The sequence below is a fragment of the Pleurodeles waltl genome, chromosome 11, assembly GCF_031143425.1.
Source record: "Pleurodeles waltl isolate 20211129_DDA chromosome 11, aPleWal1.hap1.20221129, whole genome shotgun sequence".
Lineage (NCBI taxonomy): Eukaryota > Metazoa > Chordata > Amphibia > Caudata > Salamandridae > Pleurodeles > Pleurodeles waltl.
Window position 1 is genome coordinate 729920130 of NC_090450.1, and position 25087 is coordinate 729945216.

General features: G+C 49.9%; 1 protein-coding gene across 1 annotated transcript in view; it reads left to right on the forward strand.

The window, feature by feature from the left end:
- Positions 1–25087, forward strand: part of SNRNP200 (small nuclear ribonucleoprotein U5 subunit 200) — a 527741-nt gene that overhangs the window by 440629 nt on the left and 62025 nt on the right. The window contains exons 29-31 of the mRNA XM_069214415.1: positions 18318–18491; positions 18668–18828; positions 18986–19213. Of these exons, the coding sequence (XP_069070516.1) occupies positions 18318–18491; positions 18668–18828; positions 18986–19213 (563 nt within the window). The remainder of the gene's footprint in view (positions 1–18317; positions 18492–18667; positions 18829–18985; positions 19214–25087) is intronic.

Sequence of the window (25087 nt, forward strand, 5' to 3'; positions counted from 1 at the left end):
TACCAGGATATACATATTTCCTGAGGCTGTGGGAGGTTCTAGTGGACCAACTATGTCCACACCCACTCTTTCAAAGGGAACCCCCACCACTGGAAGTGGAATGAGGGGGGCCTTTGGATGCCCACCTGTCTTACCACTGGCTTGACAGGTGGGGCAGGAGAGGCAAAACTCCTTAACCATGTTGGACATATTGGGCCAGTAGAAGTGGTTGACTAACCTCTCCCACGTCTTGGTTTGTCCCAAATGTCCAGCAAGGGGAATGTCATGGGCCAATGTTAGGATGAACTTCCTGAACAGCTGAGGCACTACCACTCTCCTAGTGGCACCAGGTTTGGGGTCTCTGGCCTCAGTGTACAGGAGTCCATCTTCCCAATAGACCCTATGTGTTCCATTTTTCTTGCCTTTGGACTCTTCAGCAGCTTGCTGCCTAAGGCCTTCAAGAGAGGGACAGGTTTCTTGTCCCTTACACAGCTCCTCCCTTGAGGGTCCCCCTGGGCCCAAGAGCTCAACCTGGTAAGGTTCAAGCTCCAAAGGCTCAGTTCCCTCAGAGGGCAGAACTTCTTCCTGAGAAGAGAGGTTCCCTTTCTTTTGCTGTGTTGCAGTTGGTTTCCCAACTGACTTTCCTGTTCTCTTGGTAGGCTGGGCCATTCTTCCAGACTCCAGCTCTACTTGTTCACCCTGTGCCTTGCATTGTGCTCTTGTTTTCACACACACCAGTTCAGGGATACCCAGCATTGCTGCATGGGTTTTTAGTTCTACCTCAGCCCATGCTGAGGACTCCAGGTCATTTCCAAGCAGACAGTCCACTGGGATATTTGAGGAGACCACCACCTGTTTCAGGCCATTGACCCCTCCCCATTCTAAAGTAACCATTGCCATGGGATGTACTTTTCTCTGATTGTCAGCGTTGGTGACTGTGTAAGTTTTTCCAGTCAGGTATTGGCTGAGTAGTCCAGCAAATGCAAAGTCTTGTACCCCACCGCTGATCCACCAATGTAGGAAGTTGGCTCTGTATGTGCTATTTCAAAGTAAGGAATAGCATGCACAGAGTCCAAGGGTTCCCCTTAGAGGTAAAATAGTGGTAAAAATAGATAATACTAATGCTCTATTTTGTGGTAGTGTGGTCGAGCAGTAGGCTTATCTAAGGAGTAGTGTTAAGCATTTGTTGTACATACACATAGACAATAAATGAGGTACACACACTCAGAGACAAATCCAGCCAATAGGTTTTGTTATAGAAAAATATCTTTTCTTAGTTTATTTTAAGAACCACAGGTTCAAATTTAACATGTAATATCTTGTTTGAAAGGTATTGCAGGTAAGTACATTAGGAACTTTGAATCATTTCAATTGCATGTATACTTTTCAAGTTATTGACAAATAGCTATTTCAAAAGTGGACACTTAGTGCAATTTTCACAGTTCCTGGGGGAGGTAAGTTTTTGTTAGCTTTACCAGGTAAGTAAGACACTTACAGGGTTCAGTTCTTGGTCCAAGGTAGCCCACCGTTGGGGGTTCAGAGCAACCCCAAAGTCACCACACCAGCAGCTCAGGGCCGGTCAGGTGCAGAGTTCAAAGTGGTGCCCAAAACGCATAGGCTAGAATGGAGAGAAGGGGGTGCCCCGGTTCCGGTCTGCTTGCAGGTAAGTACCCGCGTCTTCGGAGGGCAGACCAGGGGGGTTTTGTAGGGCACCGGGGGGGACACAAGCCCACACAGAAATTTCACCCTCAGCGGCGCGGGGCGGCCGGGTGCAGTGTAGAAACAAGCATCGGGTTCGCAATGTTAGTCTATGAGAGATCTCGGGATCTCTTCAGCGCTGCAGGCAGGCAAGGGGGGGGTTCCTCGGGGAAACCTCCACTTGGGCAAGGGAGAGGGACTCCTGGGGGTCACTTCTCCAGTGAAAGTCCGGTCCTTCGGGTCCTGGGGGCTGCGGGTGCAGGGTCTCTCCCAGGCGTCGGGACTTAGGATTCAAAGAGTCGAGGTCAGGGGAAGCCTCGGGATTCCCTCTGCAGGCGGCGCTGTGGGGGCTCAGGGGGGACAGGTTTTTGTACTCACAGTATCAGAGTAGTCCTGGGGTCCCTCCTGAGGTGTTGGATCTCCACCAGCCGAGTCGGGGTCGCCGGGTGCAGTGTTGCAAGTCTCACGCTTCTTGCGGGGAGCTTGCAGGGTTCTTTCAAGGCTGCTGGAAACAAAGTTGCAGCCTTTCTTGGAGCAGGTCCGCTGTCCTCGGGAGTTTCTTGTCTTTTCGAAGCAGGGGCAGTCCTCAGAGGATGTCGAGGTCGCTGGTCCCTTTGGAAGGCGTCGCTGGAGCAGGATCTTTGGAAGGCAGGAGACAGGCCGGTGAGTTTCTGGAGCCAAGGCAGTTGTCGTCTTCTGGTCTTCCTCTGCAGGGGTTTTTCAGCTAGGCAGTCCTTCTTCTTGTAGTTGCAGGAATCTAATTTTCTAGGGTTCAGGGTAGCCCTTAAATACTAAATTTAAGGGCGTGTTTAGGCCTGGGGGGTTAGTAGCCAATGGCTACTAGCCCTGAGGGTGGGTACACCCTCTTTGTGCCTCCTCCCAAGGGGAGGGGGTCACAATCCTAACCCTATTGGGGGAATCCTCCATCTGCAAGATGGAGGATTTCTAAAAGTTAGAGTCACTTCAGCTCGGGACACCTTAGGGGCTGTCCTGACTGGCCAGTGACTCCTCCTTGTTTTTCTCATTATCTTCTCCGGCCTTGCCGCCAAAAGTGGGGCCTGGCCGGAGGGGGCGGGCAACTCCACTAGCTGGAGTGTCCTGCTGGGTTGGCACAAAGGAGGTGAGCCTTTGAGGCTCACCGCCAGGTGTGACAATTCCTGCCTGGGGGAGGTGTTAGCATCTCCACCCAGTGCAGGCTTTGTTACTGGCCTCAGAGTGACAAAGGCACTCTCCCCATGGGGCCAGCAACATGTCTCGGTTTGTGGCAGGCTGCTAAAACTAGTCAGCCTACACAGATAGTCGGTTAAGTTTCAGGGGGCACCTCTAAGGTGCCCTCTGGGGTGTATTTTACAATAAAATGTACACTGGCATCAGTGTGCATTTATTGTGCTGAGAAGTTTGATACCAAACTTCCCAGTTTTCAGTGTAGCCATTATGGTGCTGTGGAGTTCGTGTTTGACAAACTCCCAGACCATATACTCTTATGGCTACCCTGCACTTACAATGTCTAAGGTTTTGTTTAGACACTGTAGGGGTACCATGCTCATGCACTGGTACCCTCACCTATGGTATAGTGCACCCTGCCTTAGGGCTGTAAGGCCTGCTAGAGGGGTGTCTTACCTATACTGCATAGGCAGTGAGAGGCTGGCATGGCACCCTGAGGGGAGTGCCATGTCGACTTACTCGTTTTGTCCTCACTAGCACACACAAGCTGGCAAGCAGTGTGTCTGTGCTGGGTGAGAGGTCTCCAGGGTGGCATAAGACATGCTGCAGCCCTTAGAGACCTTCCTTGGCATCAGGGCCCTTGGTACTAGGAGTACCAGTTACAAGGGACTTATCTGGATGCCAGGGTCTGCCAATTGTGGATACAAAAGTACAGGTTAGGGAAAGAACACTGGTGCTGGGGCCTGGTTAGCAGGCCTCAGCACACTTTCAATCGTAAACATAGCATCAGCAAAGGCAAAAAGTCAGGGGGCAACCATGCCAAGGAGGCATTTCCTTACACATGTAAACCGCCTAAAACTCTTCCATGATAGGGCTGATGTGAATCTGTTGATGGTAACAGATGAGGACCAGGAAGCTGAGAGTGAACCTCTCCCTGATCTCCTCTCATCAAACCCTAAAGATGGCTGTAGGAAGTTGGCTCTGTATGTGCTATTTCAAAGTAAGGAATAGCATGCACAGAGTCCAAGGGTTCCCCTTAGAGGTAAGATAGTGGCAAAAAGAGATAATACTAATGCTCTATTTTGTGGTAGTGTGGTCGAGCAGTAGGCTTATCCAAGGAGTAGTGTTAAGCATTTGTTGTACATACACATAGACAATAAATGAGGTACACACACTCAGAGACAAATCCAGCCAATAGGTTTTTGTATAGAAAAATATCTTTTCTTAGTTTATTTTAAGAACCACAGGTTCAAATTCTACATGTAATATCTCATTCGAAAGGTATTGCAGGTAAGTACTTTAGGAACTTCAAATCATCAAAATTGCATGTATATGTAGGCTCTGTATGTGCTATTTCAAAGTAAGGAATAGCATGCACAGAGTCCAAGGGTTCCCCTTAGAGGTAAAATAGTGGTAAAAATAGATAATACTAATGCTCTATTTTGTGGTAGTGTGGTCGAGCAGTAGGCTTATCCAAGGAGTAGTGTTAAGCATTTGTTGTACATACACATAGACAATAAATGAGGTACACACACTCAGAGACAAATCCAGCCAATAGGTTTTTATATAGAAAAATATCTTTTCTTAGTTTATTTTAAGAACCACAGGTTCAAATTCTACATGTAATATCTCATTCGAAAGGTATTGCAGGTAAGTACTTTAGGAACTTCAAATCATCAAAATTGCATGTATACTTTTCAAGTTATTCACAAATAGCTGTTTTAAAAGTGGACACTTAGTGCAATTTTCACAGTTCCTAGGGGAGGTAAGTATTTGTTAGGTTAACCAGGTAAGTAAGGCACTTACAGGGCTTAGTTCTTGGTCCAAGGTAGCCCACCGTTGGGGGTTCAGAGCAACCCCAAAGTCACCACACCAGCAGCTCAGGGCCGGTCAGGTGCAGAGTTCAAAGTGGTGCCCAAAACACATAGGCTAGAATGGAGAGAAGGGGGTGCCCCGGTTCCGGTCTGCTTGCAGGTAAGTACCCGCGTCTTCGGAGGGCAGACCAGGGGGGTTTTGTAGGGCACCGGGGGGGACACAAGCCCACACAGAAATTTCACCCTCAGCAGCGCGGGGGCGGCCGGGTGCAGTGTAGAAACAAGCGTCGGGTTTGTAATGGAAGTCAATGGGAGATCTAGGGATCTCTTCAGCGCTGCAGGCAGGCAAGGGGGGGGTTCCTCGGGGAAACCTCCACTTGGGCAAGGGAGAGGGACTCCTGGGGGTCACTTCTCCAGTGAAAGTCCGGTCCTTCAGGTCCTGGGGGCTGCGGGTGCAGGGTCTCTCCCAGGTGTCGGGACTTGGGATTCAAAGAGTCGCGGTCAGGGGAAGCCTCGGGATTCCCTCTGCAGGCGGCGCTGTGGGGGCTCAGGGGGGACAGGTTTTGGTACTCACAGTATCAGAGTAGTCCTGGGGTCCCTCCTGAGGTGTTGGATCGCCACCAGCCGGGTCGGGGTCGCCGGGTGCAGTGTTGCAAGTCTCACGCTTCTTGCGGGGAGCTTGCAGGGTTCTTTAAAGCTGCTGGAAACAAAGTTGCAGCCTTTCTTGGAGCAGGTCCGCTGTCCTCGGGAGTTTCTTGTCTTTTCGAAGCAGGGGCAGTCCTCAGAGGATGTCGAGGTCGCTGGTCCCTTCGGAAGGCGTCGCTGGAGCAGGATCTTTGGAAGGCAGGAGACAGGCCGGTGAGTTTCTGGAGCCAAGGCAGTTGTCGTCTTCTGGTCTTCCGCTGCAGGGGTTTTCAGCTGGGCAGTCCTTCTTCTTGTAGTTGCAGGAATCTAATTTTCTAGGGTTCAGGGTAGCCCTTAAATACTAAATTTAAGGGCGTGTTTAGGTCTGGGGGGGTTAGTAGCCAATGGCTACTAGCCCTGAGGGTGGGTACACCCTCTTTGTGCCTCCTCCCAAGGGGAGGGGGTCACAATCCTAACCCTATTGGGGGAATCCTCCATCTGCAAGATGGAGGATTTCTAAAAGTCAGAGTCACCTCAGCTCAGGACACCTTAGGGGCTGTCCTGACTGGCCAGTGACTCCTCCTTGTTGCTTTCTTTGTTCCCTCCAGCCTTGCCGCCAAAAGTGGGGGCCGTGGCCGGAGGGGGCGGGCAACTCCACTAAGCTGGAGTGCCCTGCTGGGCTGTGACAAAGGGGTGAGCCTTTGAGGCTCACCGCCAGGTGTTACAGCTCCTGCCTGGGGGAGGTGTTAGCATCTCCACCCAGTGCAGGCTTTGTTACTGGCCTCAGAGTGACAAAGGCACTCTCCCCATGGGGCCAGCAACATGTCTCTGGTGTGGCAGGCTGCTGGAACTAGTCAGCCTACACAGACAGTCGGTTAAGTTTCAGGGGGCACCTCTAAGGTGCCCTCTGTGGTGTATTTTACAATAAAATGTACACTGGCATCAGTGTGCATTTATTGTGCTGAGAAGTTTGATACCAAACTTCCCAGTTTTCAGTGTAGCCATTATGGTGCTGTGGAGTTCGTGTTTGACAGACTCCCAGACCATATACTCTTATGGCTACCCTGCACTTACAATGTCTAAGGTTTTGTTTAGACACTGTAGGGGTACCATGCTCATGCACTGGTACCCTCACCTATGGTATAGTGCACCCTGCCTTAGGGCTGTAAGGCCTGCTAGAGGGGTGTCTTACCTATACTGCATAGGCAGTGAGAGGCTGGCATGGCACCCTGAGGGGAGTGCCATGTCGACTTACTCGTTTTGTCCTCACTCGCACACACAAGCTGGCAAGCAGTGTGTCTGTGCTGAGTGAGAGGTCTCCAGGGTGGCATAAGACATGCTGCAGCCCTTAGAGACCTTCCTTGGCATCAGGGCCCTTGGTACTAGAAGCACCAGTTACAAGGGACTTATCTGGATGCCAGGGTCTGCCAATTGTGGATACAAAAGTACAGGTTAGGGAAAGAACACTGGTGCTGGGGCCTGGTTAGCAGGCCTCAGCACACTTTCAATTGTAAACATAGCATCAGCAAAGGCAAAAAGTCAGGGGGCAACCATGCCAAGGAGGCATTTCCTTGCATACCCAGTCCAGAATAGTCTGGATCTTGGGTTGGAGTGGCTGAACTTGGCCTCCACCTACAAGGTGGCCCAAGTAAACCACTGTTCCCTGCCCTATCTGGCATTTGGATGCCTTGATAGAGAGGCCTGCAGATTGCAGAGCCTTCAAAACCTTCTTCAGGTGGACCAGGTGATCCTGCCAGGTGGAGCTAAAGACAGCAATATCATCAAGATAAGCTGTGCTAAAGGACTCCAAGCCAGCAAGGACTTGATTCACCAACCTTTGGAAGGTGGCAGGGGCATTCTTTAAACCAAAGGGCATAACAGTAAACTGATAATGCCCATCAGGTGTGGAGAATGCTGTTTTCTCTTTTGCTCCAGGTGCCATTTTTATTTGCCAGTACCCTGCTGTCAAGTCAAAGGTACTTAAGAATTTGGCAGCACCTAATTTGTCTATGAGCTCATCAGCTCTTGGAATTGGATGAGCATCTGTCTTGGTGACAGAATTGAGCCCTCTGTAGTCCACACAAAACCTCATCTTTCTTTCCATCTTTGGGGTGAGGTTTGGGGACTAAGACCACTGGGCTAGCCCAGGGGCTGTCAGAGCGCTCAATTACTCCCAATTCCAGCATCTTGTGGACTTCCACCTTGATGCTTTCCTTAACATGGTCAGATTGTCTAAAGATTTTGTTCTTGACAGGCATGCTGTCTCCTGTGTCCACATCATGGGTACACAGGTGTGTCTGACCAGGGGTTAAGGAGAAGAGTTCAGGAAACTGTTGTAGGACTCTCCTACAATCAGCTTGCTGTTGGCCAGAGAGGGTGTCTGAGTAGATCACTCCATCTACTGTGCCATCTTTTGGGTCTGATGACAGAAGATCAGGGAGAGGTTCACTCTCTGCCTCCTGATCCTCATCTGTTACCATCAACAGATTCACATCAGCCCTGTCATGGAAGAGCTTAAGGCGGTTCACATGGATCACCCTCTTGGGGCTCCTGCTTGTGCCCAGGTCCACCAGGTAGGTGACCTGACTCTTCCTTTCTAGCACTGGGTAAGGGCCACTCCATTTGTCCTGGAGTGCCCTGGGAGCCACAGGCTCCAGAACCCAGACTTTCTGCCCTGGTTGGAACTCAACCAGTGCAGCCTTTTGGTCATACCAAAACTTCTGGAGCTGTTGGCTGGCCTCAAGGTTTTTGGTTGCCTTTTCCATGTACTCTGCCATTCTAGAGCGAAGGCCAAGTACATAGTCCACTATGTCCTGTTTAGGCTCATGGAGAGGTCTCTCCCAGCCTTCTTTAACAAGGGCAAGTGGTCCCCTTACAGGATGACCAAACAGAAGTTCAAAGGGTGAGAATCCTACTCCCTTCTGTGGCACCTCTCTGTAAGCGAAAAGCAGACATGGCAAGAGGACATCCCATCTCCTTTTGAGTTTTTCTGGGAGCCCCATGATCATGCCTTTTAATGTCTTGTTGAATCTCTCAACCAAGCCATTAGTTTGTGGATGGTATGGTGTAGTGAATTTATAAGTCACTCCACACTCATTCCACATGTGCTTTAGGTATGCTGACATGAAGTTGGTACCTCTGTCAGACACCACCTCCTTAGGGAAACCCACTCTGGTAAAGATACCAATGAGGGCCTTGGCCACTGCATGGGCAGTAGTCGACCTAAGGGGAATAGCTTCAGGATACCTGGTAGCATGATCCACTACTACCAGGATATACATATTTCCTGAGGCTGTGGGAGGTTCCAGTGGACCAACTATGTCCACACCCACTCTTTCAAAGGGGACCCCCACCACTGGAAGTGGAATGAGGGGGGCCTTTGGATGTCCACCTGTCTTACCACTGGCTTGACAGGTGGGGCAGGAGAGGCAAAACTCCTTAACCATGTTGGACATATGGGGCCAGTAGAAGTGGTTGACTAACCTCTCCCACGTCTTGGTTTGTCCCAAATGTCCAGCAAGGGGAATGTCATGGGCCAATGTTAGGATGAACTTCCTGAACAGCTGAGGCACTACCACTCTCCTAGTGGCACCAGGTTTGGGGTCTCTGGCCTCAGTGTACAGGAGTCCATCTTCCCAATAGACCCTATGCGTTCCATTTTTCTTGCCTTTGGACTCTTCAGCAGCTTGCTGCCTAAGGCCTTCAAGAGAGGGACAGGTTTCTTGTCCCTTACACAGCTCCTCCCTTGAGGGTCCCCCTGGGCCTAAGAGCTCAACCTGATAAGGTTCAAGCTCCAAAGGCTCAGTTCCCTCAGAGGGCAGAACTTCTTCCTGAGAAGAGAGGTTCCCTTTCTTTTGCTGTGTTGTAGTTGGTTTCCCAACTGACTTTCCTGTTCTCTTGGTAGGCTGGGCCATTCTTCCAGACTCCAGCTCTTCTTGCTCACCCTGTGCCTTGCACTGTGCTCTTGTTTTCACACACACCAGTTCAGGGATACCCAGCATTGCTGCATGGGTTTTTAGTTCTACCTCAGCCCATGCTGAGGACTCCAGGTCATTTCCAAGCAGACAGTGCACTGGGATATTTGAGGAGACCACCACCTGTTTCAGGCCATTGACCCCTCCCCATTCTAAAGTAACCATTGCCATGGGATGTACTTTTCTCTGATTGTCAGCGTTGGTGACTGTGTAAGTTTTTCCAGTCAGGTATTGGCCAGGGGAAACCAGTTTCTCTGTCACCATGGTGACACTGGCACCTGTATCCCTCAGGCCCTCTATTCTAGTCCCATTAATTAAGAGTTGCTGTCTGTATTTTTGCATGTTAGGCGGCCAGACAGCTAGTGTGGCTAAATCCACCCCACCCTCAGAAACTAGAATAGCTTCAGTGTGGACCCTGATTTGCTCTGGGCACACTGTTGATCCCACTTGGAGACTAGCCATACCAGTGTTACCTGGATGGGAGTTTGGAGTGGAACCTTTCTTGGGACAGGCCTTGTCTCCAGTTTGGTGTCCATGCTGTTTACAGCTATGACACCAGGCCTTTTTGGGATCAAAGTTTTTACCCTTGTACCCATTGTTTTGTGAAGAGGCTCTGGGCCCACCCTCCTGTGCAGGTTTTTGGGGGCCTGTAGAAGACTCTTTACTATTTTTAGTTTTGGTTGTCTCATCACCCTTCCCCTGGGGAGTCTTTGTGACCCCTTTCTTTTGGTCACCCCCTGTTGAAGTCTTGGACACCCTTGTCTTGACCCAATGGTCCGCCTTCTTTCCCAATTCTTGGGGAGAAATTGGTCCTAGGTCTACCAGATGCTGATGCAGTTTATCATTGAAACAATTACTTAACAGGTGTTCTTTCACAAATAAATTGTACAGCCCATCATAATTACTTACACCACTGCCTTGAATCCAACCATCTAGTGTTTTCACTGAGTAGTCAACAAAGTCAACCCAGGTCTGGCTCGAGGATTTTTTAGCCCCCCTGAACCTAATCCTGTACTCCTCAGTGGAGAATCCAAAGCCCTCAATCAGGGTACCCTTCATGAGGTCATAAGATTCTGCATCTTTTCCAGAGAGTGTGAGGAGTCTATCCCTACACTTTCCAGTGAACATTTCCCAAAGGAGAGCACCCCAGTGAGATCTGTTCACTTTTCTGGTTACACAAGCCCTCTCAAAAGCTGTGAACCACTTGGTGATGTCATCACCATCTTCAAATTTTGTCACAATCCCTTTGGGGATTTTTAACATGTCAGGAGAATCTCTGACCCTATTTATATTGCTGCCACCATTGATGGGTCCTAGGCCCATCTCTTGTCTTTCCCTTTCTATGGCTAGGAGCTGTCTCTCTAAAGCCAATCTTTTGGCCATCCTGGCTAACAGGAGGTCATCTTCACTGAGAGCATCCTCAGTGATTTCAGAAATGTGGGACCCTCCTGTGAGGGACTCACTATTTCTGACTAACACAGTTGGAGACAGGACTTGAGGGGTCCTGTTCTCCCTATTTAGGACTGGAGGAGGGACATTGGCCTCCAAGTCACTAATTTCTTCCTCTGTGATGTCATCATCAGAGGGGTTGGCTTTTTCAAACTCTGCCAACAGCTCCTGGAGCTGAATTTTGGTAGGTCTGGAGCCAATGGTTATTTTCTTTATATTACAGAGAGACCTTAGCTCCCTCATCTTAAGATGGAGGTAAGGTGTGGTGTCGAGTTCCACCACCTGCATCTCTGTATCAGACATTATTCTGCTAAGAGTTGGAATACTTTTTAAAGAATCTAAAACTGTTTCTAGAATCTAATTTCAAACTTTTAACAAACTTTTAAACTCTAAAAGACAATGCTAAACAGGGACTTAACACACAAGGCCCTAGCAGGACTTTTAAGAATTTAGAAAAATTTTAAATTGCAAAAATGAATTTCTAATGACAATTTTGGAATTTGTCGTGTGATCAGGTATTGGCTGAGTAGTCCAGCAAATGCAAAGTCTTGTACCCCACCGCTGATCCACCAATGTAGGAAGTTGGCTCTGTATGTGCTATTTCAAAGTAAGGAATAGCATGCACAGAGTCCAAGGGTTCCCCTTAGAGGTAAGATAGTGGCAAAAAGAGAATACTAATGCTCTATTTTGTGGTAGTGTGGTCGAGCAGTAGGCTTATCCAAGGAGTAGTGTTAAGCATTTGTTGTACATACACATAGACAATAAATGAGGTACACACACTCAGAGACAAATCCAGCCAATAGGTTTTTGTATAGAAAAATATCTTTTCTTAGTTTATTTTAAGAACCACAGGTTCAAATTCTACATGTAATATCTCATTCGAAAGGTATTGCAGGTAAGTACTTTAGGAACTTCAAATCATCAAAATTGCATGTATACTTTTCAAGTTATTCACAAATAGCTGTTTTAAAAGTGGACACTTAGTGCAATTTTCACAGTTCCTAGGGGAGGTAAGTATTTGTTAGGTTAACCAGGTAAGTAAGACACTTACAGGGTTCAGTTCTTGGTCCAAGGTAGCCCACCGTTGGGGGTTCAGAGCAACCCCAAAGTCACCACACCAGCAGCTCAGGGCCGGTCAGGTGCAGAGTTCAAAGTGGTGCCCAAAACACATAGGCTAGAATCGAGAGAAGGGGGTGCCCCGGTTCCGGTCTGCTTGCAGGTAAGTACCCGCGTCTTCGGAGGGCAGACCAGGGGGGTTTTGTAGGGCACCGGGGGGGACACAAGCCCACACAGAAATTTCACCCTCAGCGGCGCGGGGGCGGCCGGGTGCAGTGTAGAAACAAGCGTCGGGTTCGTAATGGAAGTCAATGGGAGATCTAGGGATCTCTTCAGCGCTGCAGGCAGGCAAGGGGGGGGTTCCTCGGGGAAACCTCCACTTGGACAAGGGAGAGGGACTCCTGGGGGTCACTTCTCCAGTGAAAGTCCGGTCCTTCAGGTCCTGGGGGCTGCGGGTGCAGGGTCTCTCCCAGGTGTCGGGATTTTGGATTCCAAGAGTCGCGGTCAGGGGAAGCCTCGGGATTCCCTCTGCAGGCGGCGCTGTGGGGGCTCAGGGGGGACAGGTTTTGGTACTCACAGTATCAGAGTAGTCCTGGGGTCCCGCCTGAGGTGTCGGATCTCCACCAGCCGAGTCGGGGTCGCCGGGTGCAGTGTTGCAAGTCTCACGCTTCTTGCGGGGAGCTTGCAGGGTTCTTTAAAGCGGCTGGAAACAAAGTTGCAGCTTTTCTTGGAGCAGGTCCGCTGTCCTCGGGAGTTTCTTGTCTTTTCGAAGCAGGGGCAGTCCTCAGAGGATGTCGAGGTCGCTGGTCCCTTTGGAAGGCGTCGCTGGAGCAGGATCTTTGGAAGGCAGGAGACAGGCCGGTGAGTTTCTGGAGCCAAGGCAGTTGTCGTCTTCTGGTCTTCCGCTGCAGGGGTTTTCAGCTGGGCAGTCCTTCTTCTTGTAGTTGCAGGAATCTAATTTTCTAGGGTTCAGGGTAGCCCTTAAATACTAAATTTAAGGGCGTGTTTAGGTCTGGGGGGTTAGTAGCCAATGGCTACTAGCCCTGAGGGTGGGTACACCCTCTTGGTGCCTCCTCCCAAGGGGAGGGGGTCACAATCCTAACCCTATTGGGGGAATCCTCCATCTGCAAGATGGAGGATTTCTAAAAGTCAGAGTCACCTCAGCTCAGGACACCTTAGGGGCTGTCCTGACTGGCCAGTGACTCCTCCTTGTTTTTCTCATTATCTTCTCCGGCCTTGCCGCCAAAAGTGGGGCCTGGCCGGAGGGGGCGGGCAACTCCACTAGCTGGAGTGTCCTGCTGGGTTGGCACAAAGGAGGTGAGCCTTTGAGGCTCACCGCCAGGTGTGACAATTCCTGCCTGGGGGAGGTGTTAGCATCTCCACCCAGTGCAGGCTTTGTTACTGGCCTCAGAGTGACAAAGGCACTCTCCCCATGGGGCCAGCAACATGTCTCGGTTTGTGGCAGGCTGCTAAAACTAGTCAGCCTACACAGATAGTCGGTTAAGTTTCAGGGGGCACCTCTAAGGTGCCCTCTGGGGTGTATTTTACAATAAAATGTACACTGGCATCAGTGTGCATTTATTGTGCTGAGAAGTTTGATACCAAACTTCCCAGTTTTCAGTGTAGCCATTATGGTGCTGTGGAGTTCGTGTTTGACAAACTCCCAGACCATATACTCTTATGGCTACCCTGCACTTACAATGTCTAAGGTTTTGTTTAGACACTGTAGGGGTACCATGCTCATGCACTGGTACCCTCACCTATGGTATAGTGCACCCTGCCTTAGGGCTGTAAGGCCTGCTAGAGGGGTGTCTTACCTATACTGCATAGGCAGTGAGAGGCTGGCATGGCACCCTGAGGGGAGTGCCATGTCGACTTACTCGTTTTGTCCTCACTCGCACACACAAGCTGGCAAGCAGTGTGTCTGTGCTGAGTGAGAGGTCTCCAGGGTGGCATAAGACATGCTGCAGCCCTTAGAGACCTTCCTTGGCATCAGGGCCCTTGGTACTAGAAGCACCAGTTACAAGGGACTTATCTGGATGCCAGGGTCTGCCAATTGTGGATACAAAAGTACAGGTTAGGGAAAGAACACTGGTGCTGGGGCCTGGTTAGCAGGCCTCAGCACACTTTCAATTGTAAACATAGCATCAGCAAAGGCAAAAAGTCAGGGGGCAACCATGCCAAGGAGGCATTTCCTTACAATGGCTCAGTAGATGGAGTGATCTATTCAGACACCCTCTCTGACCAACAGCAATCTGATTGTAGGAAGGTCCTGCAACAGTTTGCTGAGCTCTTCTCCTTAACCCCTGGTCAGACACACCTGTGTACCCATGATGTGGACACAGGAGACAGCATGCCTGTCAAAAACAAAATATTCAGACAGTCTGACCAAGTTAAGGAAAGCATCAAGGTGGAAGTCCACAAGATGCTGGAGTTGGGAGTAATTGAGCACTCTGACAGCCCCTGGGCTAGCCCAGTGGTCTTAGTCCCCAAACCTCACACCAAAGATGGAAAGAGAGAGATGAGGTTTTGTGTGGACTACAGAGGGCTTAATTCTGTCACCAAGACAGATGCCCATCCCATACCTAGAGCTGACGAGCTAATTGACAAATTAGGTGCTGCCAAATTCTTAAGTACCTTTGACTTAACAGCAGGGTACTGGCAAATCAAAATGGCACCTGGAGCAAAAGAGAAAACAGCATTCTCCACACCTGATGGGCATTATCAGTTCACTGTTATGCCCTTTGGTTTAAAGAATGCCCCTGCCACCTTCCAAAGGTTGGTGAATCAAGTCCTTGCTGGGTTGGAATCCTTTAGTGCAGCTTATCTTGATGATATTGCTGTCTTTAGTTCCACCTGGCAGGATCACCTGATTCATCTGAAGAAGGTTTTGAAGGCTCTGCAATCAGCAGGCCTCTCTATCAAGGCATCCAAATGCCAGATAGGGCAGGGAACTGTGGTTTACTTGGGACACCTTGTAGGTGGAGGCCAAGTTCAGCCACTCCAGCCTAAGATCCAGACTATTCTGGACTGGGTAGCTCCAAAAACCCAGACTCAAGTCAGGGCATTCCTTGGCTTGACTGGGTACTATAGGAGGTTTGTGAAGGATTATGGATCAATAGTGACAGCCCTCACAGAATTAATCTCCAAGAAAATGCCCAAGAAAGTGAACTGGACTGTGGAATGCCAACAGGCCTTTGACACCCTGAAACAAGCTATGTGCACAGCACCAGTTCTAAAAGCTCCAGATTACTCCAAGCAATTCATTGTGCAAACAGATGCCTCTGAACATGGGATAGGGGCAGTTTTGTCCCAAACAAATGATGATGGCCTTGACCAGCCTGTTGCTTTCATTAGCTGGAGGTTACTCCCCAGGGAGCAGCGTTGGAGTGCCATTGAGAGGGAGGCCTTTGCTGTGGTTTGGTCCCTGGAGAAGTTGAGACCATACCTCTTTGGTACTCACTTTGTAGTTCAAACTGACCACAGACCTCTCAGATGGCTGATGCAAATGAAAGGTGAAAATCCAAAACTGTTGAGGTGGTCCATCTACCTACAGGGAATGGACTTTATAGTGGAACACAGACCTGGGACTGCCCATGCCAATGCAGATGGCCTTTCCAGGTTCTTCCACTTAGAAAATGAAGACTCTCTTGGGAAAGGTTAGTCTCATCCTCTTTCGTTTGGGGGTGGGGGTGGGGGGGGTTGTGTAAGGAAATGCCTCCTTGGCATGGTTACCCCCTGACTTTTTGCCTTTGCTGATGATATGTTTTGAATTGAAAGTGTGCTGAGGCCTGCTAACCAGGCCCCAGCACCAGTGTTCTTTCCCTAACCTGTACTTTTGTATCCACAATTGGCACACCCTGGCATCCAGATAAGTCCCTTGTAACTGGTACCAAGGGCCCTGATGCCAGGGAAGGTCTCTAAGGGCTGCAATATGTCTTATGCCACCCTAGAGACCCCTCACTCAGCACAGACACACTGCTTACCAGCTTGTGTGTGCTAGTGAGAACAAAATGAGTAAGTCGACATGGCACTCCCCTCAGGGTGCCATGCCAGCCTCTCACTGCCTATGCAGTATAGGTAAGACACCCCTCTAGCAGGCCTTACAGCCCTAAGGCAGGGTGCACTATACCATAGGTGAAGGCACCAGTGCATGAGCACTGTGCCCCTACAGTGTCTAAGACAAACCTTAGACATTGTAAGTGCAGGGTAGCCATAAGAGTATATGGTCTGGGAGTTTGTCAAACACGAACTCCACAGCACCATAATGGCTACACTGAAAACTGGGAAGTTTGGTATCAAACTTCTCAGCACAATAAATGCACACTGATGCCAGTGTACATTTTATTGTAAAACACACCCCAGAGGGCACCTTAGAGGTGCCCCCTGAAACTGTATCCAACTATCTGTGTAGGCTAACTGGTTCCAGCAGCCTGCCACACTAGAGACATGTTGCTGGCCCCATGGGGAGAGCGCCTTTGTCACTCTGAGGCCAGTAACAAAGCCTGTACTGGGTGGAGATGCTAACACCTCCCCCAGGCAGGAGCTGTAACACCTGGCGGTGAGCCTCAAAGGCTCACCCCTTTGTTCCAGCACCGCAGGACTCTCCAGCTAGTGGAGTTGCCCGCCCCCTCCGGCCACGGGCCCCACTTTTGGCGGCAAGGCCGGAGAACATAATGAGAAAAACAAGGAGTCGTCACTGGCCAGTCAGGACAGCCCCTAAGGTGTCCTGAGCTGAAGTGACTCGCATAACTTTTAGAAATCCTCCATCTTGCAGATGGAGGATTCCCCCAATAGGATTAGGGATGTGCCCCCCTCCCCTTGGGAGGAGGCACAAAGAGGGTGTACTCACCCTCAGGGCTAGTAGCCATTGGCTACTAACCCCCCAGACCTAAACAAGCCCTTAAATTTAGTATTTAAGGGCTTCCCTGAACCTAAGAATTTAGATTCCTGCAACTTACCTGAAGAAGAGGACTGCTGAGCTGAAAACCCCTGCAGAAGAAGAAAGAAGACAACAACTGCTTTGGCCCCAGTCCTACCGGCCTGTCTCCTGCCTTCCAAAGAAACCTGCTCCAGCGACGCTTTCCTAAGGACCAGCGACCCCTGAATCCTCAGAGGACTGCCCTGCTTCAAGAAAGACCAGAAACTCCTGAGGACAGCGGCACTGCTTCAAAAGAACTGCAACTTTGTTTCAAGAAGCAGATTTAAAGACCCCTGCAAATCCCCGCAAGAAGCGTGAGACTTGCAACACTGCACCCGGCGACCCCGACTCGACTGGTGGAGAACCAACACCTCAGGGAGGACCCTCCGGCGACTCCAAGCCCGTGAGTAACCAAAGTTGTCCCCCCTGAGCCCCCACAGCGACGCCTGCAGAGGGAATCCCGAGGCTCCCCCTGACCGCGACTGCCTGAACCTAAAGTCCCGACGGCTGGAAAAGACCCTGCACCCGCAGCCCCCAGCACCTGAAGGAACGGAACTTCTGTACAGGAGTGACCCCCAGGAGGCCCTCTCCCTTGCCCAGGTGGTGGCTACCCCGAGGAGCCCCCCCCTTGCCTGTCTGCATCGCTGAAGAGACCCCTTGGTCTCTCATAGGAAACCATTGAAAACCCGACGCGTGTTTACACACTGCACCTGGCCGCCCCGCGCTGCTGAGGGTGTACTTTTTGTGCTGACTCGTGTCCCCCCCGGTGCCCTACAAAACCCCCCTGGTCTGCCCTCCGAAGACGCGGGTACTTACCTGCTGGCAGATTGGAACCGGGGCACCCCCTTCTCTCCATTGAAGCCTATGTGTTTTGGGCACCTCTTTGACCTTTGCACCTGACCGGCCCTGAGCTGCTGGTGTGATAACTTTGGGGTTGCTCTGAACCCCCAACGGTGGGCTACTTTGGACCCCAATCTCAAACCTGTAAGTGATTTACTTACCTGTTAAAAATAACAATACTTTACCTCCCCCAGGAACTGTGAAAATTGCACTGTGTCCACTTTTAAAACAGCTAAATGTGTTTTATGTAAAAAGTATAAATGCTATTGTAATTGTTCAAAGTTTCTAAAGTACTTACCTGCAATACCTTTCAAATGAGATATTACATGTAGAAATTGAACCTGTGGTTCTTAAAATAAACTAAGAAAATATATTTTTCTATAACAAAACCTATTGGCTGGATTTGTCTGAGTGTGTGTTCCTCATTTATTGCCTGTGTGTATGTACAACAAATGCTTAACACTACTCCTTTGATAAGCCTACTGCTCGACCACACTACCACAAAATAGAGCATTAGTATTATCTCTTTTTGCCACTATCTTACCTCTAAGGGGAACCCTTGGACTCTGTGCATGCTATTCCTTACTTTGAAATAGCACATACAGAGCCAACTTCCTACAGTTTGTCTTTAAACATCCTCCGTGTGATAGAAAAGTTGTAATGTTCTGTTGTTGCATTCCCATTTCATTCAGGCAGTCCTAGCACTCTTTTCAAGAGAGACCGCTTTTTACTATTTTACATTTAACCTTTCATTCTGATTTATTGTGGATTGTCTGATTATTTTTCGTCCTGCCGCAGCTTGTGAGACTCAGCTGCCCGTGTCTTTCCGCCATCTCATCCTTCCTGAGAAATATCCACCACCCACAGAGTTACTGGATCTGCAGCCGTTGCCTGTGTCTGCCTTGAGGAACAGTGCCTTTGAGAGTCTTTACCAGGACAAGTTCCCTTTCTTTAATCCAATACAGACCCAAGGTGGGTGAATCTTAATTTGGAAATGCTCCTCCTGGGCATAACCGCCATGTTGCCAATGTTTGGCTTTCCACTGCTGATATGGTATTCTCTCTACCATTTTGGAAGCTTATATATAATCATTGTTATGGGCATTGCTGTTACTTTATGAATGACACATCTTCTCTTCTCTGTTACAGTGTTCAACACAGTGTATAACAGCGATGATAATGTCTTTATTGGAGCCCCTACGGGCAGTGGGAAAACCATTTGTGCTGAGTTTGCCATCCTGAGGATGTTGCTCCAGAACTCAGAGGGGCGCTGTGTGTACATCACCCCCATGGAAGCCTTGGCTGAGCAAGTAGGTGATGTTTGGAAACTTGTGGATTTGCAAGGGATTGTAAAGAGTGTTTCATCTGCCTGAAAACAGAAGACCTATCTTGCAAAAATGTGGGCTGAGCTTGCTAAATGTGTAGTTACCGTTTTTGGTCTCATTAATGCCATTTGTTTCCCTTCAGGTGTTTATGGACTGGTTTGAGAAGTTCCAGGACCAACTGTACAAGAAGGTGGTGCTGCTGACAGGTGAAACAAGCACAGACCTGAAGCTTCTTGGCAAGGGCAACATTATTATCAGCACTCCTGAAAAGTGGGACATTCTGTCCCGTCGCTGGAAGCAGCGCAAGAATGTGCAGAATGTTAGCCTCTTCGTTGTGGACGAGACGCACCTTATTGGAGGCGAAAATGGGGTAAGGAGTCCAGGGTGGGCAACACCCAAGCAAATTATGTTATTCACGGCAGAAATGAATAATAATTGCTGTATGATGGAGCTGGACAATTAGGAACCATCCAAGGCATAGCAGACCATGTAGTTTGCTTCAGTGTTAAGGATTTTGTCCTTGTTGACAGGTCACGTTTTCTTAAACTTGAGCCTGTAGGAAGCTGCTTCTTTATATAATAATGGACCAAAACAAGGTAGACTGTGTAAAGAGTCTAGGCAAACCCCAATTGACTGACTGAGGCAAAACCAAATTATTATCTAAATGCTCTCTTTTGTGCTAGTGTGGGCAAGCAGGTTGGCTTATCAGAGTACTGCTAAGCATTTATTGCACACACAAAGGCAGTAAGTGAGATATACTCAATAAATAAATCTTACACCAGTTTATAAAAACAACATTGATTTTTATATACCTAGATCACCATAATCTAGCTAGTACTTTTCAAGTTTTTAAGTCACAATAAATATAGGAAGTTGGCTCTGTATGTGCTATTTCAAAGTAAGGAATAGCATGCACAGAGTCCAAGGGTTCCCCTTAGAGGTAAAATAGTGGTAAAAATAGATAATACTAATGCTCTATTTTGTGGTAGTGTGGTCGAGCAGTAGGCTTATCCAAGGAGTAGTGTTAAGCATTTGTTGTACATACACATAGACAATAAATGAGGTACACACACTCAGAGACAAATCCAGCCAATAGGTTTTGTTATAGAAAAATATCTTTTCTTAGTTTATTTTAAGAACCACAGGTTCAAATTTAACATGTAATATCTTGTTTGAAAGGTATTGCAGGTAAGTACATTAGGAACTTTGAATCATTTCAATTGCATGTATACTTTTCAAGTTATTCACAAATAGCTATTTCAAAAGTGGACACTTAGTGCAATTTTCACAGTTCCTGGGGGAGGTAAGTTTTGATTAGTTTTACCAGGTAAGTAAGACACTTACAGGGTTCAGTTCTTGGTCCAAGGTAGCCCACCGTTGGGGGTTCAGAGCAACCCCAAAGTTATCACACCAGCAGCTCAGGGCCGGTCAGGTGCAGAGTTCAAAGTGGTGCCCAAAACGCATAGGCTAGAATGGAGAGAAGGGGGTGCCCCGGTTCCGGTCTGCTTGCAGGTAAGTACCCGCGTCTTCGGAGGGCAGACCAGGGGGGTTTTGTAGGGCACCGGGGGGGACACAAGCCCACACAGAAATTTCACCCTCAGCAGCGCGGGGGCGGCCGGGTGCAGTGTAGAAACCAGCGTCGGGTTCGCAATGTTAGTCAATGAGAGATCAAGGGATCTCTTTAGCGCTGCAGGCAGGCAAGGGGGGGCTTCCTCGGGGAAACCTCCACTTGGACAAGGCAGAGGGACTCCTGGGGGTCACTTCTGCAGTGAAAGTCCGGTCCTTCAGGTCCTGGGGGCTGCGGGTGCAGGGTCTTTTCCAGGCGTCGGGACTTAGGTTTCAGAGAGTCGCGGTCAGGGGAAGCCTCGGGATACCCTCTGCAGGCGGCGCTGTGGGGGCTCAGGGGGGACAGGTTTTGGTACTCACAGTCGTAGAGTAGTCCGGGGGTCCTCCCTGAGGTGTTGGTTCTCCACCAGCCGAGTCGGGGTCGCCGGGTGCAGTGTTGCAAGTCTCACGCTTCTTGCGGGGAGTTGCAGGGGTCTTTAAAGCTGCTCCTTGAAACAAAGTTGCAGTCTTTTTGGAGCAGGTCCGCTGTCCTCGGGAGTTTCTTGTCGTCGTCGAAGCAGGGCAGTCCTCAGAGGATTCAGAGGTCGCTGGTCCCTTTGGAAGGCGTCGCTGGAGCAGAGTTCTTTGGAAGGCAGGAGACAGGCCGGTGAGTTTCTGGAGCCAAGGCAGTTGTTGTCTTCTGGTCTTCCTCTGCAGGGGTTTTCAGCTGGGCAGTCCTTCTTCTTGTTGTTGCAGGAATCTAATTTTCTAGGGTTCAGGGTAGCCCTTAAATACTAAATTTAAGGGCGTGTTTAGGTCTGGGGGGTTAGTAGCCAATGGCTACTAGCCCTGAGGGTGGGTACACCCTCTTTGTGCCTCCTCCCAAGGGGAGGGGGTCACAATCCTAACCCTATTGGGGGAATCCTCCATCTGCAAGATGGAGGATTTCTAAAAGTTAGAGTCACCTCAGCTCAGGACACCTTAGGGGCTGTCCTGACTGGCCAGTGACTCCTCCTTGTTGCTTTCTTTGTTCCCTCCAGCCTTGCCGCCAAAAGTGGGGGCCGTGGCCGGAGGGGGCGGGCAACTCCACTAAGCTGGAGTGCCCTGCTGGGCTGTGACAAAGGGGTGAGCCTTTGAGGCTCACCGCCAGGTGTTACAGCTCCTGCCTGGGGGAGGTGTTAGCATCTCCACCCAGTGCAGGCTTTGTTACTGGCCTCAGAGTGACAAAGGCACTCTCCCCATGGGGCCAGCAACATGTCTCTAGTGTGGCAGGCTGCTGGAACTAGTCAGCCTACACAGACAGTCGGTTAAGTTTCAGGGGGCACCTCTAAGGTGCCCTCTGGGGTGTATTTTGCAATAAAATGTACACTGGCATCAGTGTGCATTTATTGTGCTGAGAAGTTTGATACCAAACTTCCCAGTTTTCAGTGTAGCCATTATGGTGCTGTGGAGTTCGTGTTCGACAGACTCCCAGACCATATACTCTTATGGCTACCCTGCACTTACAATGTCTAAGGCTTTGCTTAGACACTGTAGGGGTACAGTGCTCATGCAGTGGTACCCTCACCTATGGTATAGTGCACCCTGCCTTAGGGCTGTAAGGCCTGCTAGAGGGGTGTCTTACCTATACTGCATAGGCAGTGAGAGGCTGGCATGGCACCCTGAGGGGAGTGCCATGTCGACTTACTCGTTTTGTCCTCACTAGCACACACAAGCTGGCAAGCAGTGTGTCTGTGCTGAGTGAGAGGTCTCCAGGGTGGCATAAGACATGCTGCAGCCCTTAGAGACCTTCCTTGGCATCAGGGCCCTTGGTACTAGAAGTACCAGTTACAAGGGACTTATCTGGATGCCAGGGTCTGCCAATTGTGGATACAAAAGTACAGGTTAGGGAAAGAACACTGGTGCTGGGGCCTGGTTAGCAGGCCTCAGCACACTTTCAATTGTAAACATAGCATCAGCAAAGGCAAAAAGTCAGGGGGCAACCATGCCAAGGAGGCATTTCCTTACACCCACCTTCTGTGAGTTTGTAGAAGATGAAGTCCAGCTATGGGGTCCAGGAGCTGCAGAAGATCCCAGGAGTCACCTACGAGCTGTCCCTCGACAGTGGCATAAATGCAAGAGGGTCCGTGACCAGCTAGGCCACCAACAAGCACTGGTAAATGCAGCAGTAGCTGAAGAAGTGTTTGCAAAGTTTTGGGGACCAGCAAGGTCCGGAGACTCTACCCTGGAAGGGGAGTCAGAAATGTCTGGCCCTCAGCACACGGGAAGGCCAGCAGAAGTCTATGGAGCCCCCATGAGTGACCCACAGGCGATGGACACAGGGAGTCACAAGGAGGCCTCACCAGAACAACAAAACAGAAATCTCATGAGTTGCAGAACAGGTGCTGATCTTTGAGTTGCAGAGTCCTGGAGGCCGGTACTTGGTGACTCTGACCAAATATGATTTGGATAGGGGACAACAGTTTTTCAGTCACCATAGTGACACTGGCACCTGTGTCCCTGTAAGCCTCTGCCTCAATACCATTAATCAGGGTGTGCTGCCTGTATTTCCGCATATTAGGAGGCCGAGGCACCAGAGTGGCAAGGTGAATGCCACCCTCTGATAAGAAGACTGTCTCAGTGGTCACCCCTGGTTGAAGTACTACCACCAGTGCTATTTCTAGGGGCACTAGGAGGAGTGGTATTAGTGGTAATACCCTTGGTGCTTTACTTACGACAAGTGCTGTCACCTATCCTATGGCCCCTTTCTTTACACAAGAAGCACCAATGTTTCTATTTTTTGGAGGATGAGGAAGAGGATTTGGGCCCACCCCCAGAGGAATTTTGTGGGCCTGATGAAGACTCTTTCTTCTTGTCCGTATTTTTCTCCCTGTAGGAAGTTGGCTCTGTAAGCACTATTTCAAAGTAAGGAATAGTATGCAGAGAGTCCAAGGCTTCCCCTTAGAGGTAAGATAGTGGCAAAAAGAGATAATACTAATGCTCTATTTTGTGGTAGTGTGGTTGAGCAGTAGGCTTATCAAAGGAGTAGTGTTAAGCATTTGTTGTACACACACAGGCAATAAATGAGGAACACACACTCAGACAATTCCAGGCCAGTAGGTTTTTGTATAGAAAAATATATTTTCTTAGTTTATTTTAAGAACCACAAAGCACAGAAAGTACACCCTCAGCAGCACGGGGGCGGCCGGGTGCAGTGTGCAAACACACGTCGGGTTTCCAATGGAAATCAATGGGAGACCAAGGGGTCTCTTCAGCGACGCAGGCAGGCAAGGGGGGGGGCTCCTCAGGGTAGCCACCACCTGGGCAAGGGAGAGGGCCTCCTGGGGGTCACTCCTGCACTGGAGTTCCGATCTTTCATGTCCTGGGGGCTGCGGGTGCAGAGTCTTTTCCAGGCGTCAGGATCTGGGAGTCAGGCAGTCGCGGTCAGGGGGAGCCTCGGGATTCCCTCTGCAGGCGTCGCTGTGGGGCCGGGGGGGGGGCAACTCTGACTACTCACGCTCTCGCAGTCGCCGGGGAGTCCTCCCTGAAGTGTTTTCTCCACAAGTCGAGCCGGGGGCGTCGGGTGCAGAGTAGCAAGTCTCACGCTTCCGGCGGGAAACGCAGTTTCTTCAAAGTTGCTCCTTTGAAACAAAGTTGCAGTCTTGGATGAACAGAGCCTCTGTCCTCTGGAGTTTCTTGGTCCTTCTAGAGCAGAGCAGTCTTCTGAGGATTCAGAGGTCGCTGGTCCCTGGGGAGAGCGTCGCTGGAGCAGTGTCTTTTGAAGGGGGGGAGACAGGCCGGTAGAGCTGGGGCCAAAGCAGTTGGTGTCTCCGTCTTCTCTGCAGGGTTTTTCAGCTTAGCAGTCCTCTTCTTCTTAGGTTGCAGGAATCTGAGTTCCTAGGTTCTGGGGAGCCCTTAAATACTAAATTTAAGGGCGTGTTTAGGTCTGGGGGGGGGGGGGTTAGTAGCCAATGGCTAACTAGCCCTGAGGGTGGGTACACCCTCTTTGTGCCTCCTCCCAAGGGGAGGGGGTCACATTCCTATCCCTATTGGGGGAATCCTCCATCTGCAAGATGGAGGATTTCTAAAAGTCAGAGTCACCTCCGCTCAGGACACCTTAGGGGCTGTCCTGACTGGCCAGTGACTCCTCCTTGTTTTTCTCATTATCTCCTGCGGCCTTGCCGCCAAAAGTCGGGCCGTGGCCGGAGGGGGGCGGGCAACTCCACTAGCTGGAGTGCCATGTGGTGCTGTAACAAAGGGGGTGAGCCTTTGAGGCTCGCCACCAGGTGTTACAGTTCCTGCAGGGGGAGGTGTGATGCACCTCCACCCAGTACAGGCTTTGTTACTAGCCACAGAGTGACAAAGGCACTCTCCCCATGTGGCCAGCAACATGTCTCGGTTTGTGGCAGGCTGCTTGAACTAGTCAGCCTACACAGATAGTCGGTTTAGGTTTCAGGGGGCACCTCTAAGGTGCCCTCTGTGGTGTATGTTACAATAAAATGTACACTGGCATCAGTGTGCATTTATTGTGCTGAGAAGTTTGATACCAAACTTCACAGTTTTCAGTGTAGCCATTATGGTGCTGTGGAGTTCGTGCACGACAGACTCCCAGACCATATACTCTTATGGCTACCCTGCACTTACAATGTCTAAGGTGTTGCTTAGACACTGTAGAGGCACAGTGCTCATGCACTTGTGTCCTCACCTATGGTATAGTGCA